The sequence below is a fragment of the Elephantulus edwardii genome, unplaced genomic scaffold, assembly GCF_000299155.1.
Source record: "Elephantulus edwardii isolate Elephantulus edwardi_28Jun2011 unplaced genomic scaffold, EleEdw1.0 scaffold00187, whole genome shotgun sequence".
In the NCBI taxonomy this organism is placed as follows: Eukaryota; Metazoa; Chordata; class Mammalia; order Macroscelidea; family Macroscelididae; genus Elephantulus; species Elephantulus edwardii.
In genome coordinates, this window is record NW_006399937.1 from 3765095 (window position 1) to 3784356 (window position 19262).

Consider the following 19262-nt stretch of genomic DNA (forward strand, 5'->3'; position numbering starts at 1 on the left):
CATTAGCACAATCAAATGTTCTGGGATTCCCATTCTTCTCAGAGGCAGCCACAGCTTGTTGTGATCCACACAGTCAAAAGCCTTTGCATAACCAATGACCGTGCAATAGAATGTAAAATTATTCCAACAGATTTAATTTACTGTAATTTTTAAAGACACAGATCACAGAGCTCCTGGATGGGTTCAACCCACTAAGCTTTCAGTTATAATCCACCACTTACCTGTTACACAATCATAGGTCCTTGTATTTACCTAGTATTGTAAAGATAGTTGGAAGTAAAGATATAGATGTATACATTGTCAAAGGAATCTCTGAAAGAAGAAAATTAGAAATTTTAAAGTGAATGAATATCTACTTACATTTCATACAGATCAAAGGAATATATGTTTAAAGTTATATTCTAGGATTAAAAAATTTTAATCCTAGAACTGAGAAAAATAGGAATCCCAGAACACTTAATCATGCTAAGGCGAAACCTATACTTGGACCAAGAGGCAGTCGTCAGAACAGAGCAGGGTAACACTGCATGGTTCAAAATTGGGAAGGGTGTATGCCAGGGATGTGTCCTATCTCCATACCTTTTCAACCTGTATGCAGAGCAGATTATCTGAGAGGCTGGGCTCTATGACGAGAAGCATTGCGTCAGGATTGGTGGAAGATCTATTAACAATATGCGTTATGCAGATGACACAGTCCTGCTTGCTGAATCTGAGGAGGACCTCATGCACTTGCTGCCAAGGGTCAAGGACTTCAGTATGGACTGAGACTCAATGTCAAGAAGACAAAGATTCTCTCCACTGGACCAATTGGTAGCATCAGTATGGTTGGCGAAGAGATTGAGATTGCTCACAGCTTCAGTTTGCTTGGTTCCACAGTCAACACTCTTGACACCAGCAGCCAGGAAATAAAAAAACATATTGTGATGGGAAAGTTTGCTGTTAGGGACCTCTCTAAAGTACTCAGGAGCAACAGTGTCTCTCTGGAGACTAAGGTGTGTCTGATGCAGGCCATTGTCTTTTCAATCACTTGTTATGCATCAGAGAGTTGGCCAATGACTAGGGAGGACATAAGGAGAATTAATGCCTTTGAGCTGTGGTGCTGGAGAAGAGTATTGAATGCACCATGGACTGCCAAGAAAACAAACAGATTCATTCCGGAGAGGATTAAACCAGGCTGCTCCTTGGAGACAAGGATTCTGGGGGGGCTTCGTCTGACATACTTTCGACATGTTGCAAGGAGACCTTGGAGAGGGATTTTTTTTTTTTAAATTTAGGTTGTTTATTTTTCATTTCAATGAACATCTACAGAGATTTTGGGATTCCATTCATTCATTGTTGCACCCTTCTCCCCGCACAAACCCCTTCCCCCCCCATTTGCTCCTCTCCTTGAAAAGCAAAAGAAAAACTCCCTCATTGGTACACAATCCCCCCCGCACTTCTCCAAACTCCACCCCCTACCCCCAAATATAATCCACTCTGCAACCCTCATTGCATACTCCTACGATAAAAATAATGCCCTAAAATATAATACTTTTAGACTATTCTCTCCCCCATAGACTTCATTGAAGTCTATGGGGGAGAGAGGGATTTTTTTTAAACTTGCTTTAATCTGCATATATGGAATCAATTATTTGTGATTAACAGTCTCAGAAAATAGTAAGCAATTTTAGCTATTCTGTAAGAAAAAGTTCCTCATTAATATGAGAAAGCCCAACAATGAACTAACCATTGAGTTTGTTTGTTTGTTTGTAAAGATATAAGCAGCTTCAGAATTAAAGAAATTAATACTTTAGCATGGCGTTAAAACCCACAACAGATAAAATCAATATTTTCCATCATATATCTCTTTGACATACTCTGGACTTGCTGAGTTATTTTCTGGAACTGGACTTTGTAGGTCTTGGAATTTGCATTTTTAAATGCTTCTTAGATAGTTCTCACGTGCAGCCAGGTTGGGAATTCAGTGACATAAACAAGTCTGGGGAGCATCTTCAGAGTCACACAGAGAAGTACATCATCTCAGACCCATAGCCTCACATCCACCGAATTATTTGTATCTGTCTCCCATATAATAAGAAATCCCTAGTGACCTACTGGCTAGGGAGATGTACTGTCAACCAAAGAAAGGCAGTTCTAATCTTCCAGCTGCTCTATAGGAGTTCCTGTTCAATTTAAGACTCTGAAAGAAAACTCACTGGAGGATCAGCTATGAGTTGATTCCGACGCAATGACAATGACTTTGTGGGGTTTTGAAATAATATTTTTTTAAGTGTTGTAAAAATCTTTAAAGCTCTACTTTTATTGCTAAATTGATATTTGAGTTAATTAAACTAGAAATCAGCATCTGGCCAATTTCTAGTATATGAAAATGTAGCTAAAAGCTCTGGGTGGTGATTTTTTGAGTCGCTCTACTTCATCATCTCACGTTGGGAGATGCGAGTCATCCAATTCTAGAAGCTGTAGCCAGGAGAAACTTGTGCTTTGTGCCTCACTGAGCTCTTTATGTTGATTTAATGAGACAGGCAGCGATATTTAGGTGTGCTTCAGGGAGACTAAAACAGGCAGGCTGAATTTACATATTTATGAGACAAAACTGTTTGAACTTACACACACACATGCACACACAAATTGTGTCACTGTAGTGTTTTCCTTTAAATGTTTTACGTGAACAATATTTCCCTAGGCTGCATTATTGATAAACATGAGAACTACATCTGGAGGAAATCCTTTGAAATTAGATTCTAAATCCACATTAATGCCAAGTAACTAATGAATACTGAGAGGTACTGAATAGGATTGCTAGGAACAGAGGGTGGGGGGTGGGGAAGCCAAAACAAAAAAACCAAGTTGCGTGTTTTTCTCTCCTTTCTTTCAAAGACATGGCTTAGTTCCTTACTTTCTTGTGTCAAGATTTGTTTGAGTTAAGTGTGTGTGTGTGTGTGTGTGTGTGTGTGTGTGTGTGATAAAACAGTAAGCAAAATCAAAGGATTGTCTTAAATCTATCACCATTCTCAATCTCTTCTTCCTTTGCCTTGAATTCATCTAGGGGGCGAGGACAAACTCATAGATATTAAATGGCAGCTCTAATTATCACAGAAACACAAAAGGAGAAGGACAAGAAACCATTTGCTCCTCCTCTACTTGCCCTCCTCTCACCTTCAGATGGATGTTATTTTTATTTTATTTATAACATACCTGAACTGAATTAAATTTCCAGAAAAAGTTCGAGATGTGTTTATCAGAATAAATCTCAAAAACCCTAAAAATAAATTAACTATGTCTTCAGCAAGGTACAAGTAGTAATTTTTTGTCATTCAAAGAAATGAGTACTAGTATTGAGATGAATATCAGCCGCCGAAAACTCTCTGTAGCACTTATAACCCACTATAGTACTGTGACCCTCATGAGGTCACCATGAGTCAGAAGCTACTTGACGGCCACTTGTTTTGCCCACTAAAATTACATAGGGTTTTCAGTGAATGGAATAATGGCTTGAGCAGGGTGTAAATCATGAATATAGAGTAAGGTTCTGAGCTGTTGTTCCTAGGGTTATTATGCACCCTAGTTAAGGTGACGGCACCTAACTACAACAAAACAACACTGAGATGAAACATACTCAGAACAAAAGAGATGCAAGCACAGTATTCTTGCAGAATACCCAAGGGAAAGAGGGCAAGACTGAAAACAGAGACTATTTCAGCTTAATTACCGAAAATCTCAAAAGGATTTTTGGATGTTGCCCGGCCCCACTGCTGAAAGAATGGAACATGGGGCGTGAACCCCCATATGAGGAGAAACAGCTGCAAACAATCATTAATAATTGGAACACGTTGTTGTTGCTGATTGTTGTGGAGGTTGACTGTATGAACAAAAGAACTAATGCCTTTCCACAGCTATCATTGTTTCTCGAAGTTTCCAGAGTTTCCAGAGGTATGTGGTTCAGGAAGTAGATGCCACTCCTACTTCCCAACCTGTTTTACAACTGGGAGCTTCCCCAACAACTCTCCATAATGGGAAAACAATCTGGTATTTGATATCCCCATGGCACAGGGTAAATCATCATAGAAAACCCAGGATACCTCATATAGCACATTGACAAAGAGTGATGTGCAAAGTGGAAGAATGCTCCTCCAAGATATAACATAACTAGTTATGTTGATAGATGAAACCACCACTGAGATATAATATGGCTAGTCTCATTTAGCAGTGGTTAAGTGCTGTTGAGTCAAATATGACTCAGAGTAACCTTTGCACAAAAGACCTGAACTTTTTTCTATGATTAGCATCTTTTCTGTACATTTGTAAGATAATTTGTAGAGTTTCCAGAGACACCTAATTTAGAAAGTGGATGCCACTCCTGCTTCCCAACATGAATCAATCTGGAAGCTCATCCAACCATTGTACATAATGGGTAACCATTATAATATTTGACATGATTATGGGATATTATTCAGCATCACAGCAACCCCAGGTTGTTTAGTACAGCAAATAGACAGATGATTGCTATGTCTTTTAAAGAATATTCTATTAAAATTAATAAATTTGGCCCAACGGCCAGAGTTCTTAGGCTGTACAGGATTTTAAAACCATGAACTCAATCAGGGCTCCATCCTTACCCTTAGTCTAAGGTTCAAGGGCCACCTGCTTTTGAGGGGGGGACAAGGAATAGTAACACACAGCAAAAAGGACCCAGAAGCTTCCCTTGCCTGACCACCATCCAGATGAAACAACCATTGAGATGACAGCCAGCCAGCTGACTTCCGGCTGGAACAGGAATGTTATAAACTCAGAACGAAGGGAAACTGGAAGTTCTCACAAATGAAATGGACTACATGAAAATCAGCATTATAGGCATTTTTAGCAAAACTAGCATAGGCCATGTTCAATCACATGATGCATATAAATACGCTATGCCAAAAAGGAAAAAAGTGAGGAAGAATGGTATGGCAACATCAAGAAGACAAAAAGTATCTCACCACTGGGGCAACTGACAGCACCATGAAGGATGGAGAATAAATTGAGGTTGTTGACAATTAGAGCTTGCTTGGTTCTATAATCAACATCCTTGAAGCCAGTAGTCAGGGAATTAAAAAAAATGCATTGGGAAAATCTGCTCTCAGGGATTTCTCCAGAGTGTTTAAGAGCAATGGCTTAAGTATAGAGACTAAAGTGTGCCTGTTCCAGACCATAGTCTTCACGATTACTTGTTATTGTTTGAAAGCTAGACAATAAATTAAAGTGACAGAAGAAAAACCAGTAAGTTGTGACACTGAAAAACAGTATTGAACATACCAAGGACTGTTGAAACAACAAAGAGCTCTGTTCTGGAGAAAATGAAGCCAAGTTGTTCCTTGAAGGAAAGGAGTTTGAAGCTCGGTTTGACATATTTTAGGCATGTTGCCAGGAAAGACCAGTCCTTGAGAAGGATGTCATGCTTGAAAGGGTGGAGGGACAGCACAAGAGAGGAAGGCACTGGAGGGGATGGATTGACACAGTAACTGAGATAATGGGGGTCAAAGACACTGAGATTGGCTCAGGATCTGGCAGGCTTAGAGCTATTTTATATGTGCATAGGTTCACTTTGATTTCCAGTCTACTCAATGGCAAATAACAACACCCGACAGTACAATGTTCTGAGGGATAGGATTATATCCATACACATACAAGGCAGACCTGTTAACACTCTTTTTATTCAAATCTATGCACCAACAACTAAAGCCAACGAGGTGGAAATGAAGGATTTATGCACAACCCTGCTTGCTGAAACTTATAAGGACTTGAAGTGCTTGCTACAGAAGGTCAAGGACTACAGCCTCCTATATGAATTGAAGCTCAACATCAAGAAAACAAAGATTCTCACCTCTGGGCCAATTGGCAGCATCATTATGGATGGTGGAGAGATTGAGATAGTTAACAGTGTTAGTTTGCTTGGCTCCACAGTCAGAATTCTTGGTACTAGCAACCAGGAAATCAAAAGATGAATTCCGTCGGTAAAGTCAGCTGTCAGGGACCTGTCCAGAGTATTGAAGAGCAATGCCATCAGGCCAAAGACTACGGTGCACCTGATCTGGGCTATCGTCTTCGTAATTGTGTGCAATGTATCAGAGAGCTGGACAGTGACTAGGGATAATAGAGAATTGATGCCTTTGAGCTGTGTTGCTTCAGAAGAGTGTCAAGTATACCATGGACTGCCAGGAGAACAAACAGGTTCAACCTGGAGAGGGTGAAGCCTGGCTGTCCCTTGGAGTCTAACAGTCTGAAGCCTCTTCTGACATATTTTGGCTTGTTGCAAAGAGGGATCAGTCCTTCCAAAGGGACATCATGTTTAGGAGTGTGGAGAGACAGTGCAGGAGAGGAAGACCCTCAATGAGATGGATTGATTCAGTGATTGTGGTGGTGGGAGTAGGTGTGTCGGAGACAATGATGTTGGCACAGGATAGAGTAGAGTTTTGGGCTCTTGTACATAGGGTCACTATGAGTCGCAAGCGGCTCAATGACACATAACAACAATAACAATCACCTTTACAGTCAGAAATTGATCAAATAAATAAGCAAGATGCATTAATAATTATTGGAGACTGGATTGCAAAAGTTAGAAACCATGAGGAAGAAATGGTAGTCAGAAAGTACAAACTTGGTGATAGAAATGACATGGTGGGAGGCTGAGTGATTGAATTATGAGTGAATGTTTTGTATGAATGTTCTTACTATTTATTCATATCAAATACTTTTATAATAAACACAAATAGTGACCCTACACATAGACTTCACCTGTCAGTCAGCACAGGGATCTGACTGACTGGAGACTGGAAGCAGGAGTGGTATCCACTTCCCAAACAACGTGTCTCTGGAAATTCTATGAACTTTGATAAATGACGATAGTTATAGAAATGCTTCAGGATCTTTGTTCATAGGGTAGCCATGAGTCTTGCTCGACTTGACAGCAATCAAGAACAAAAACAACATATCTGCAGAAAGAATTGCGTAGTCAGGTAGCTTATGACTCATAATGACCCTATGTACAACAGCCCTGAAACCTGCTCTATCTCGTGCCAACTTTACTGTCTCTGACACACCTCTACCCTCATTATTACAGAATCTCAATATCAGGAATCAGAACCAAACCTGGTTCTCACTATGAAACAAAGCATAAATTACTCACATGAAAGTTCAAATTAAAGCTGAAGAAGATGAAACCAATTTCACAAGAAGTAAAATATGACCTTGATCATATTCCACCTGAATTAAAAAATTATGTCAAGAACAGGTTTAAAGCATTAATCATTAGTGATCAATGACCAGAGAAGCTGTGGAGTGAAATCAAGGACATCATCCATGAGGAGACCATAAGGTCTTTACACAGAGGAGAAAGAAAAAGTCAAAATGAATGTTAGAAGAAACTAGGAAATTGTATTAGAAATTTGAGAAGCAAATAAAAAGAGGCGAAGAGGTATAGAAGTAATAGAGTTAAATAGAAGATTAAAAAGGCAGCTTGAGAAGATAACGTAAAATACTATAACAAAATACACAAAGATCTGGAGTCAGATAATAAATAGGAAAGAACTTAGCATTTATGTAGTTGAAAAAACTAAAAAGCAAATTCAAGCCTTGAGTTACAATTCTGAAAGATGACATGGTAAAACTCTCAAATGATTGAGGAAGCATTAAAAGAAGATAGAAGGAATACACAGAGTCACTATACCAAAAAGAAGTGGCCGACACTGAAAAATTTCAGGATCACCATATGAACAATAGCCAATAGTAACAAAGGAAGAAGTTCAAGTTGTACTGAAGACACCGGCAAAAAAATAAGACTTCAGGAATAGATGAGATACTGATTGACATTTTTCAACTAACATTTGCAACCTTGGACATGCTCACAACTCTATGCAGAAAAATTTGGAGGCAGCTGACTGTCCAACTGACTTGAAAAGATCTATAATTGTTAAAAGAATGTGGAAATTATCAAACTATAGTATTAATATCATCTGCTAGCAAAATACTGCTAAAGATCAAAGACTACAGCCTTCAATATGGATTGCAACTTAACATCAAGAAGACAAAGGGAGTAACATCATGGTGAACCTATGCATGTCACAGTACTGCACAGAGTTTTCAATGGCTGATATTTAATTAGATCATTATGACTTTCTTCCAAGGCATTGCTTAGTTGATGAGAAACTCTAAACTTTCGGTGAACAGGCAAGACTGTTAACTGTATGTCTTCACCACCTAGAGATTTTTTTTTTTCAGTTTGTTGATAACTATGGAACTTCCGTTCTAAGTAAATTCAATACATAGAGTCAAGAAAAAAAAATGCAATATAGATATTTGAGACCTTAAAGCAGGTTAAAATGAATCTGTGTGGAAGGTTTTGAATACATTCAATTAGTAAGATAAAAATCCAGAAACCAAGCTCTTTCGTAAAGAAACAAGAACAACAACTAAAAAAAAACCACATATACACGCATGCAAGCACACGTGCCTTAGACCAAGGAGTAAATTGTTGTTTTCTGGAGTAGGAAATATCAGCTCACAAAAGCTACCAGTTACATTTAAATCTATCAGTAGGTCAAGAAGTTATTCAACTGGCTGATGACCTCTCAGAACCCCAAGGGGAAGTGTGGCTTTTGCTTCTCAGGACAGCTGTCACATACACTGTATCAACCACAAATACAACCAAATTTGACTTTAGATATCAACTCTCTGACATAAGAAGAGAGAAGAAGAATTACTGGAGGTAAATACATTGGGATAAAAAAATCACTAAATAATATTACTCTATCACAAAATTAATGTCTTATCGTTTAATAAATACCCATAAATAAAATGAAATAAAAATTTTATCACTGCTATTGAGTCAGTAACAGCTCACAGCAACCTTCATTGACTTTCCATGGATGGAAATTTCTAGAAAAATTTCAACCATGGAGAGACTGGTGGATTCAAGCCATCAACCTTTTGTAAGTAGCCTAATGCATTATGCCCTATGCCATCAGGATGCTTTGCAAATAAAAGTACTCAGATTCAATTAAAGAGAGAATAACATTTTAAATAGCATTGACTAAGTAGAATGTATTAGTAGAGGAGTGAATAGTAATTTCAAAATATATTTAGGGCTTTATTTGCATGATTGTTGTTGTGTAGCATCAAATCAGAACCAGCCCACAGCAGGTTTTCAGAGGCAGTTAATTGCATGAAAGAAGATTATATCCACTATAACTCATTTATTTGGAAAGAGTTGTGCTCCCATAGAGTATGGTAATAATCAACAGGCGTTATACCAGATGAACTGAAAGTCACTGATAATTAACATTTTAGGCAACTATGTAAGCTAATATGGATTGAAGCTCAATATTAAGAAGACAAAGATTCTCACACTGGGCCAGTTGGCAGCACCATAATAGAAGGAGAAGAAATTGAGGTTGTTAACAATCACAATATCTTTGCTTAACAATCAACATTCTTGGCACCAGCACTCAGTTAGAAAATCAAGATGAATTGCACTGGGAAAATATGCTGTCAGGGACCTCACCAGAGTACTGAGAAGCAATGATGTCAATCTAGAGACTAAGGTGCACCTGAACCAAATCATGCTAGTTTGCACAATCACTGACTACACTTCAGAGAGCGAAACAATGACTAAGGATGATGGAAGAAGAATCAGCACTTTTGAGTTGCAGTTCTGGAGATGAGTCTTGAACATACCATAGACCACCAAGAGAACAAATAGGTCTATCTTGGAGAGAGTGAAACCAAGTATTTTCTTAGAGATTAGGATTTTTAAGTTTCATTTCATATTCTTTGGGCATGTGACCAGGAGGAATCAGACCTTGGAGAAGGACATCATGCTCAGAAGGCTGGAGGGACAGTGCAGGAGAGGAAAAAACCGGATGAGATGGATTGATACATTAACAGGGGCAATGCAGGTAGGTGTGTCAGAATCAATGAGACTGGCTTAGGACAGGGCAGGGTTCAGACTCTACAACACATAACAACAGCAACAATGTATATACACAATAAACATCTATGTTGTTGTTATTGTTGTTAAGTGCCCTGGAGTAGACACTCATAGCTACCCTATCAACAAAAGACCTGAACACATGTATAGTATAACTTTCGTCGTTTCTCCAAGTTCATAGAGTGTCTGGAGGCAAGCTACTTCAGAAGTGGATACCACTCCTGCTTCCAAGCTTGTTTTAATCGGGGGAGCTCCACCAAACACTGTCCACATGGGTAACCATTATTGCATTTATATACATACATATATACATGTTACATATATGTGTTACATCTATATCTATACAAGTTACATCTACATAATTTATATCTATATAGTTACAACAATACGTTATAACTATATGCCATTTTTCTGTTTGTTTAGTGAATGTTTTTATGTGGGTTGTTGCTCGTTTTAGCGGGGGGTGTGTAAGAACCCTTTTATTGAGTGATGAAAATATATATAAAGAAGAATATGGTAGCCAAATCATGTGGTTTAACTACTTCCAGGAGCTTCTTTCCTCAACAAAACAGCACTCTGCCTGACAAAGCGCTTGCTCTGAGCAGCCACAGACGAAGGTTGTGCTTTGTCCGGCCTGCGTGTTCAAGAATCAATGAGGGCAGCTCTGGGAACATAGACTAGCGCAGTGTCACCTTCACAGGCTTGTGTTCAGGATCCAGGTCACTTTGTCTTTCTCTTGGTAGCAGGCATTTTCCAGCTTGGTGTCTTAAAAGCTAGTTACCAAGAAGATGCTCGGCATAATAGACTTAATGATCCAGGACTGGAATAGCAGGGATCTGGAATGAGGTGTGTCAGGAGAGCTCTGCTATTTATACATGAGTTGAGCTTACACAGGCACTTCTCCATTATCCTTGTTGCTATTAATAAACTCATACTCTTTGTGAGTAGCTAATTTAAAATGAATCTTACATTATTAAAAGTCCCTAAAGTAAAAAAGTACGTTGAACCATCACTGCCCTAGTAGCCCAGACAATTAATAGACTATATAGCCACGATATAATATGACTGCTTGGTGATAGGTATAATTTATAAATGTTATTCTCTAACTACAACCTTCAGTTGATTCAAGCTATTTTCTCACTGCCCTCTGTACATCAAATAACTCTTGCTCTTCCTGGGGCTCATACCATTTTCCTTTCTTGATATAGTATCCCTTTCTCTTGTCATCTTAAATCTTATTCACCTATCTGGGTTCACAAAAAGTGCACCAAAATTCTTCTGTAACTCAAGCTAAGTTTCTGTTTTCTGAACACTTGCTTATACTCATTGTCAGTTTTAGAACTTAAGCATACAATGCGCTCCATATGTGTTAATTGAACCATTCTAAGCAAATAGGTCTGTCTTGGAGTGGGGGAAACCAAGTTTCTCCTTGGAGGCTAGGATTTTGAAGCTCTGTCTCACAGACTTTGGGCATTAGTCCTTGAAAAAGGACACCCTGACACTCATGAGAAGACCCCATGAGATGGATTGTTAAAGTAGTAACTGGGGTAATGAGCATACGTGTATCAGAGGCAGTGAGAATGGCTCAGGACAGGACAGGCTTCAGAGCTCTCATACACAAAGTCGCAGGCAAATCGACGGCACATAACAACAACAACAACATCCACATGAATGTCAACTGCTTCACCACCACATAACTCAGCACAGTGCTGGACACCAGTAACATGGCTCTTCCCTCAAGGTTAGTACTTTAGTTAAGCCAATTGCTTGCATTCATTTCCCAGAAACCCAACAATAGAATTCTCTATTGCGGCTACTAATCTTTAGGGAGCTCCATGTTTCTAAGACACTAACAAAATAAAAAAAATTTTAAAAAAAGAACTGACCTGAAATGCCCAAGGAGTATTGTCCACACAATACACTCTCAAATTGTAATCCAAGGAGTTACAAGACATGCAGCCAAAAACTGCCACCTTGAGCTGCTTCACAGCGCAATCTGTGATTGGTTCTCCAGTGAGCGCATATGTCCCAAAACTGTCTAGGAGCACATGACAGGCATATGGGTCCAAAAGACAGTAACAAGATGTAGACTCATCTTCTACTGACATCACTTCCTGTTGAGAGAAAGACACATAAGCTTTCTCAGAACAAATAATATATGATGTAACAATTTGCAAAGTCAGACAAGTATGTATATAAAGATAAATGTTTCCAACATACTTTATCATCTCAACTATATTAATGTAAGATAATCTTCTATAACATATTTGTTTAATACAGCAACTCAAGAAACAAGTTAGATTCTATATGTTAGAATGCTCCTAATTTAATAGAAATTTCTTTGAATTTACTCCTATTTCTAATTAATTTATAAGATTTCAAGTTTAAAAAGACTTTTTTATACTAATCTCAATGTGCCAACTCTTATGTTTTATAAAAAAGTCCACTTTTGAAAACATTAGTCAATATCCTTAAAATAATTCTAATGCTTGTTATAATATTTTATCTGATTTCCTTCTTCTAGAATCACTCATAAGAGAACATTACATAAATAACTATTTTAGACATAATCTATAATATCTTACCTTTCCTGATGAAAATTTAGGCCTACGTGACTGGTTTGATAGTGCACTGATATAATACGATTTGGACTTAAAAGATAGTGAGAAAGTGCTGAGAAGATAAATAAAAGTGGTATGAACCAAGGCAAAGCAAAATGTAATGAAAATGAGACGAAAATATGGCCCTGTTACAAAGTCCATGGACCCTGACACTCAAGGAAATTTGCTTTTTGTTGCAATAGAAATGAAAAGATAGCAGCCGGCATATTGGAACAAAGAAAATGGACTAGCTTTAAGACACAGATGTCCAGGGTGTATGTAATCCATTGCAGTAACTGTAGATTTTCCTTTTTAAAGAAAGCATGATTCGCCTTCTACTCTTTTGCCTGCAGCATCTCCTGGGAAGCATGATCCCAGGGCCAGCTGAAACAGGTCACTGTGTTCCAACAAGATAATTCACCTGCTTTCATACAAACTGACTTCAGATGGACATAAAAGGAATCCCTATCAAACAGATAAATCAGAGCTTTCACTTAAAGTAGTAATTCAGCTGCAATCTGTCTTTGCTGTGACTGCTCCCCTTGTTGTTAGCCTCCTATTATGTATCTTCATTTTCCTCTCTTGTCTCTCTCTCTCTTGTTCTCTCCTTGTACTCTATCTTTTACATGTGCTCCTACACACAAGGTATGAGGCATTCGGAATTCCTTTCAGTATGGTGATTCATTCACCCAACATCAATTTAGCACCTACTGCGTCCATGAATACTTAAATCTAGATATAATATCCATGATGGAAAAACACAAACAGCATAAATCAGGTGTTGTGTTTTCTTTTCTAAATACAGCTTGCCTTCCCGAAAACTTTTTTCCTCCACTACGAAGGCCATGGAGTAAAGTTGATTCAGAAAGGAACATGGCCTGAAGGAAAGAAGGTAAACCACTGAGCAGAGGAATAAGTGTTCATGTCAGTTTGTGTAATGATGATTTTATTCGAAAATCACATACAAAAATCTCTGGATCATCTCTTACTTCTCTTTTTCACCATCATGGGATATAAAAGAGCCAATACTTTAGAGATGTTGTGAGGCACATGGCAGCAGACCTCTACAAGATAAGAAAATGCTTAAAATTTTCAAAGCTGATTCACTGTGTTAAGACAAAGTAAAGTTAAATCTGTCCCATTGTTGGAACTCAAATCTCAATTTAAAAAAAAATAGTAAGAATTAGGTCTCACCTCCCACTTGCCCTGCTGTGTCCTCTTCTTTAAATGGATATTCCAGTGCTCAGAACTGACATCAGCACAGTGTGGTATGGTCAATGCAAAGGGAGTGGTAACAATCATGTCTGGGGGACCACAGGTGACTTCAGGACTCAGAAGCACTTCAGATCCATCAGACTGGAGGCTTTACAATAGGAAAGAAGCAAAGGGGGGAAATATATGTAAAGAGGTGGCATATTTAAGGGAAACTTGAGCTGCATACTGGATTTTACCTAGGCGGGAAATAAGTTCCCTTTCAGAACCCCCTCTTGACAGTCGCACGCAGATGAAGATTGCTCCAGATGACGGTAGCTTGTCAGTGAAAGGATAGTTATCACGAGAGGCTCGAGCACATGGACTGACTTTATCCTAGATTACTAGCCTAAATTTTAGCATATCAACAAAACATTTCTCTAGAAACAAAAAAGAACTGACGAACTCACAGCCTTGCTCGTGTGTGACTTAACAGCTGTTGAATCTGCATACTAGTTGATAATGTACTGTGTCAGAAGATGAAAAATTTATAGAGATGACTGATCTAGTAATCTTACCATCAGCTTCCTTTCCCTTAACAACACATTCTGCAGTATTCCCAATACCAGTAATTGACAAAACAAATTACTGTGGAACAGAACAGCACTTCAAACACACCCAGATTGAGTATGTCTATTTTGGTTTTGAAAACATTTCTCCTCTGCCAATACCCAAGTAGATAGTTATATAATGACAGCACTGTAGACAATTCTATATGTACATAATCAAGCACAGAAATATCTTTCAACTCTTTTCCAATACAGATATACATTTAAATCGTTTCACTCAAGCTTTGTGTTCAGATATTTCTGTACCTTTAACTATTTAAAATGAGAATGAAGAGTCGTGATACAGATAAAAGAAAATGAAATTTGATTAAAGGGAGATAAAAATGCCAGTCAGTTATTCATATGTGTTCATGTGTGTGTGGTTGGTTTTGGTTAGTTTGTTGGTTGGTTTCGGTTTTGGGTTTTGCATTGTAGTAAGTGTATATGTAAGAAAAACAATTCCTATTTTGACCTTTTTCATATTTTCTCATGATTTTTAATCTCTGTTTCCAAATAATACAAGAGTAAGAGTATATTTCAGGGCAGCAGTAATTAAGAAGAAGCCCGAAGTCTACATTTTATTTGCCAGCTAAGCATGTGGCCTTGAAGGAATAATTTAGGACTTCCACATGAACACTGCTACGTGAGAGACAGGATTCATATTATCACGGAAGCATTCACTCACATATAAGAGGGATATTTAAATGTCAACCCTGATCAGAAGGCAAATATATGGGCTGCAAAATGAGTACCACATACCATTTTTCCATGATTTTGTATAAAACTTTTTCTATGACTGCATTTAACACACTATTAATGTCTAAATTATTATTTTATATCTTCCATTCTTTGTGAGGTCAGCAACAGTCACATTTTACTCTTTGCCCAGAAGATGCAACTATGACAAATCTAAGGTATATAATTGAACAAGGGCATGTGACATCGACTTTATCTAACACAGTGAGCTCTGGTGGTCTAGTGGTAGGAACCTGTACTGCAATCTTTATGCATGTGATTCGAATGCACCAGCTACTCCCATGGGAGAAGGATGTGCAATCTCCACCTATGGGATTAATCACGTCTGAAAACCCACTGGAGGGTCAGCCTTGGGTATGATCTGACTCAACAGTACTCAGCAGCAACAACAACAACAACCATCTAAAAGAGATTTGAGTTTTTTCACACCATTTTTCCTTCTTATGAAATCAGCACTGGAGATGCCTTCCAAAATATTTATCCTTGCATCAAATTAGCCATACTACAAATTTGAAAAATTCTCATAAACAAGAACTCATTACTTGGAAAGTAATGCATTAGCAATAGCAAATATTCTTTGCAGGCTTAGGACAATATGCTAGAGGTTTTGGGGGGAAGTAATTGTGAGCTAAACCCAGCTCGGAGTGGCAGTCCTCCTGTGGATGCTTGCCAGCAGACATTAGAGAGGGTTAAGCGCATCTCGTGTAATTGCCTCCTGCATTCATCACGGGCAGGAATAGCAGGGATGCTTATAAGTGACCGATGACAAGCTCTCCTAAAAGAACTATTTAATTGCTTTTAGTGAATCATCCCCCTTGTTGAACATATTGTTCAAACATATGGGAATTTGGGCAATTATTTAATGCCAAATGAACTGAAATCAGCTAATTAGATGAACTCTCACACTCATTGTGAATAGCAAGACTCCTTTTGGTAATAACTTTAAAAGCATTAGGAGTCAAAGGCAGTGCATATTGAGCACTAGCCAGAGCAGAGGGCAGGAGCTCTGTATTAACAGGCATCGAATGTTTTCAGAAGTAAAGAAATAAGTAAATCAAGATTTACATCTTGTTCCTCTAATGTAAAAACAGTGTGAGTGGGTGTAGTCTCTAGTGAAGGAGCAAAATTTAATCTGTGTGTTTTTCCCCCATGATTAATAATAATTTGCCCTTTTCTGCTATCTTCTATCTGTGGCAGTGAGAGAGATTTACAAATATTAATTAAAGCTTTGAGCACACCTGTGGAGGCAGGTGTTAACAGCAGAAGGTCACAGAAAAGTCAATCAAAGAGATGGGAACTAAATAACCCTATGTTCCTGACTCACAGTCCTTGCTATCTATGGCCAGATAACCGTTTCTCTCTTATCATTACACTTCTGGAAATGGCTGGTTCTTGTGACATCCTGAGGGAAGATTGGGGGGCAATAGGGATGCAAGCCAAAAGTAGCCATGGATACACATTTAGGACATTTGAGGACGGAGGGCTGGGGGGAAATATATTTAATTTGGTATAGACAAAAATGAAAATGATAAGGAAACTGTAGATGGCTTTCTTAATTTTCCACATTATATATAATAAAAAGTGAGACGTAAGTACTCAAGCTCCTGCTGAAGGGCAGGAGTGGAATCAACAAAATTTTTTTAATTGCTGTGATCTAATAACAACTGTGAACTAATAGCTGCAGCAATTTAAGCACTATAATATAAACTATCTCAGTACACCACACTCCCAAGTATGGACTGTAGATTGAAAAGACTTGTTGCCTAAGAGTTTTGCTGCTTAGCTTGTTTCTTTTAATCTCTTTCTGTTAGTTTATTCTGTCTTTCTGTATAATCTGAGTGGAAGAGTGGTTTGCAGTTAGCTGCTAATTTAAAAGTGGACAGTTTGAACTCTGCAGACGAAAGTTTTAGCAAACTACCTTCATTAAGATCACAGCCTATGAAATCCTATGGAGCGTTTCTAGTCTGTGACATACGGGTCACCGTGAGTTAGGAACTGACTCAGAGGCACCTAACAACACACACACACACACACGCGCGCACGTAAACATAGCTTGAATGCTGTTCATGTTTGGATATTAAAAGACAAATATTGTAAGATTCTAGTCTGCATAATCAGGTAGCTTATTGAACAACTGCATAGAAACATTTGGTTGTGAATCCAAATTTCTACTCACATCAAGTGGTTAAGGGGTTTATGCGCAAACTTTGCCAACTTTGAGCCTTGAAATCTCAAAATATGTGTGGTATGTAAATATGCAGTTTAATGGCCCAGGTGATTGGTATATAAAAAGATTCACGGTTACTAGAAATAGAAATCAAACATACCTTGAGAGAATACAAAAATCTGGTTACAGAACATCCTCCTATTCTCACTTCCACCTTCTTAGCTTCACACCAATACCTCATAATCCTTCTCTGACCTTTGTTCTGTCATGAAAACTAGACAGTGTGGCAGAGTGCAACGCCCATGGTTTTGGGAGTCAGACTGTTCTCAGTGTAAGTCTAGGCTCCATGCTGGCAAGGAGACTTGGAGCAGGTAGTTAATTTTCTAGTCCTTGTGTATTCATATGCAAAGTAGTATCTACTCTAGAATTCTTCCAATAGCTAAAGGAAGTAAGGAATTTAAAAGCTGCTAATAGGTTGTGCTCATTAAGTAGATGCTCTGCTTCTTCAGCCCCAAGCACTACTTTTTCTGTGTCATTTCATGACCCTCCTTTCTCTAAGAGCTTGGCTTTCAGACTATCTAATTTACTCAATAAATTGTCAAAGTATCAATATAACTTGTAACAAAATAGTGTGCACAACAGGGATGTAAAGCACATCTGCTTTCATCCTTGTCTTCCATAACCAGTCCTCAGTGTTGTGGTAATCGCATTAAAAAATGCCAGTCTCTTCCCTCCTCAAGGAATAGCTGTTGTTCTGGCTGCTCTGGCGTGCTCTGCTCTGCCTGGAAGTGTTCCTCCAGACATCCTTATAATTGGTTCCCTTGTGTCCTTCATGTCTTTATTTAAATGACACTAATGAGGCTTTATAACGGTCCCTGGTGGTGCAATTGTTAAGCGCTCCACTGGTGACCTTTCTAATTGAAAGGCCTTTTGAAGTTCAAACCCACTAATTATTTTATTAAAAATGTTGTTGTTGTTGTATACCATCAAGGTGGAAACGACCCATAGCTGACCCTCCAATGGGTTTCCAGAGGCAATAAATTGCACGGGAGGAGATTAGCCATCTTCTCCTGTAGAGCACCTGGTGGATTTGAACCGCATACCTTTGTACTGGAAGTACAATTTCTTTCCACTCAGCCACCAGTGCTTCGTGTGAAAGAGAAGATATGGCTATTTTTTCCCTTAAAGTTGGAAGCCAGTGAAGATCAGGGAGCCAGGAGGACCCTTAGCTTGTTGAATTGGCCTCTTAGAGAGGCTAAGGCTGAGTAAAGAGATCAGCCAGTCTGGAAAGCAGGCATAAGAGTGGACTCCTGAGTTTGCTGCTAATGTCCATTTGGACTAAGCTATGGACAGCTCGGGTTGAAGTGACTAGAACCCAACCAGATGAAGAAAAGAAGTCCATGCTGTGAGCTGGTGTTGATTGCTACAATCTGATGGCTTGCTATGGAATGGATGGACTTTGCTTGTGGATGCAGATGGTCAAAATTTCCAAACTTAACAGAAGATTCTTCAGCAAAAGGAATATGCCTGTTCCCTTAGAGTACTGATTTAACAGCAATGGGCAAATCAGAAAATGGCTATCTAAAATGGTAATATTAAGGCATGAAGCTCAAAATAGTTGGCTTACATACTTTTTGCGTATCAAACGGAAAATGTGTATGAGGACCCAAGGGAGGAAGGGGAGAAGCAGAGGGGCGGGATGGGGGTGGCAAGCATAGGATATCACAATTTAATGGGTGGAGGGAGGGATGGGTAAAGGAAATGAGAAAGATCTTGTATGAAAAAGAATGTATATAAGCTTTGTAAGTAAACCAGTATAACATAATTTTTAAATAATTTTTTTATTGAAAGCAAAATAAACTCAGAGATACTGTAGCTGATGTTAGATGGATCTTGGCTGAAAGCAGGGAATACCAGAGGAATGATCTGTGTTTCATTGACTATGCAAAGGCATTTGACTGTGTAGATCATAACAAACT

General features: G+C 38.6%; 1 protein-coding gene across 1 annotated transcript in view; it reads right to left on the reverse strand.

Annotated features, from left to right (window-relative positions):
- The window catches only part of UNC5D (unc-5 homolog D (C. elegans)), a gene marked incomplete at its 5' end in the record, with an annotated part of 423355 nt that overhangs the window by 58186 nt on the left and 345907 nt on the right, over positions 1–19262 (reverse strand). The window contains 2 exons of the mRNA XM_006896652.1: positions 11848–12075; positions 13756–13924. Coding sequence (XP_006896714.1) covers positions 11848–12075; positions 13756–13924 — 397 coding nt within the window. The remainder of the gene's footprint in view (positions 1–11847; positions 12076–13755; positions 13925–19262) is intronic.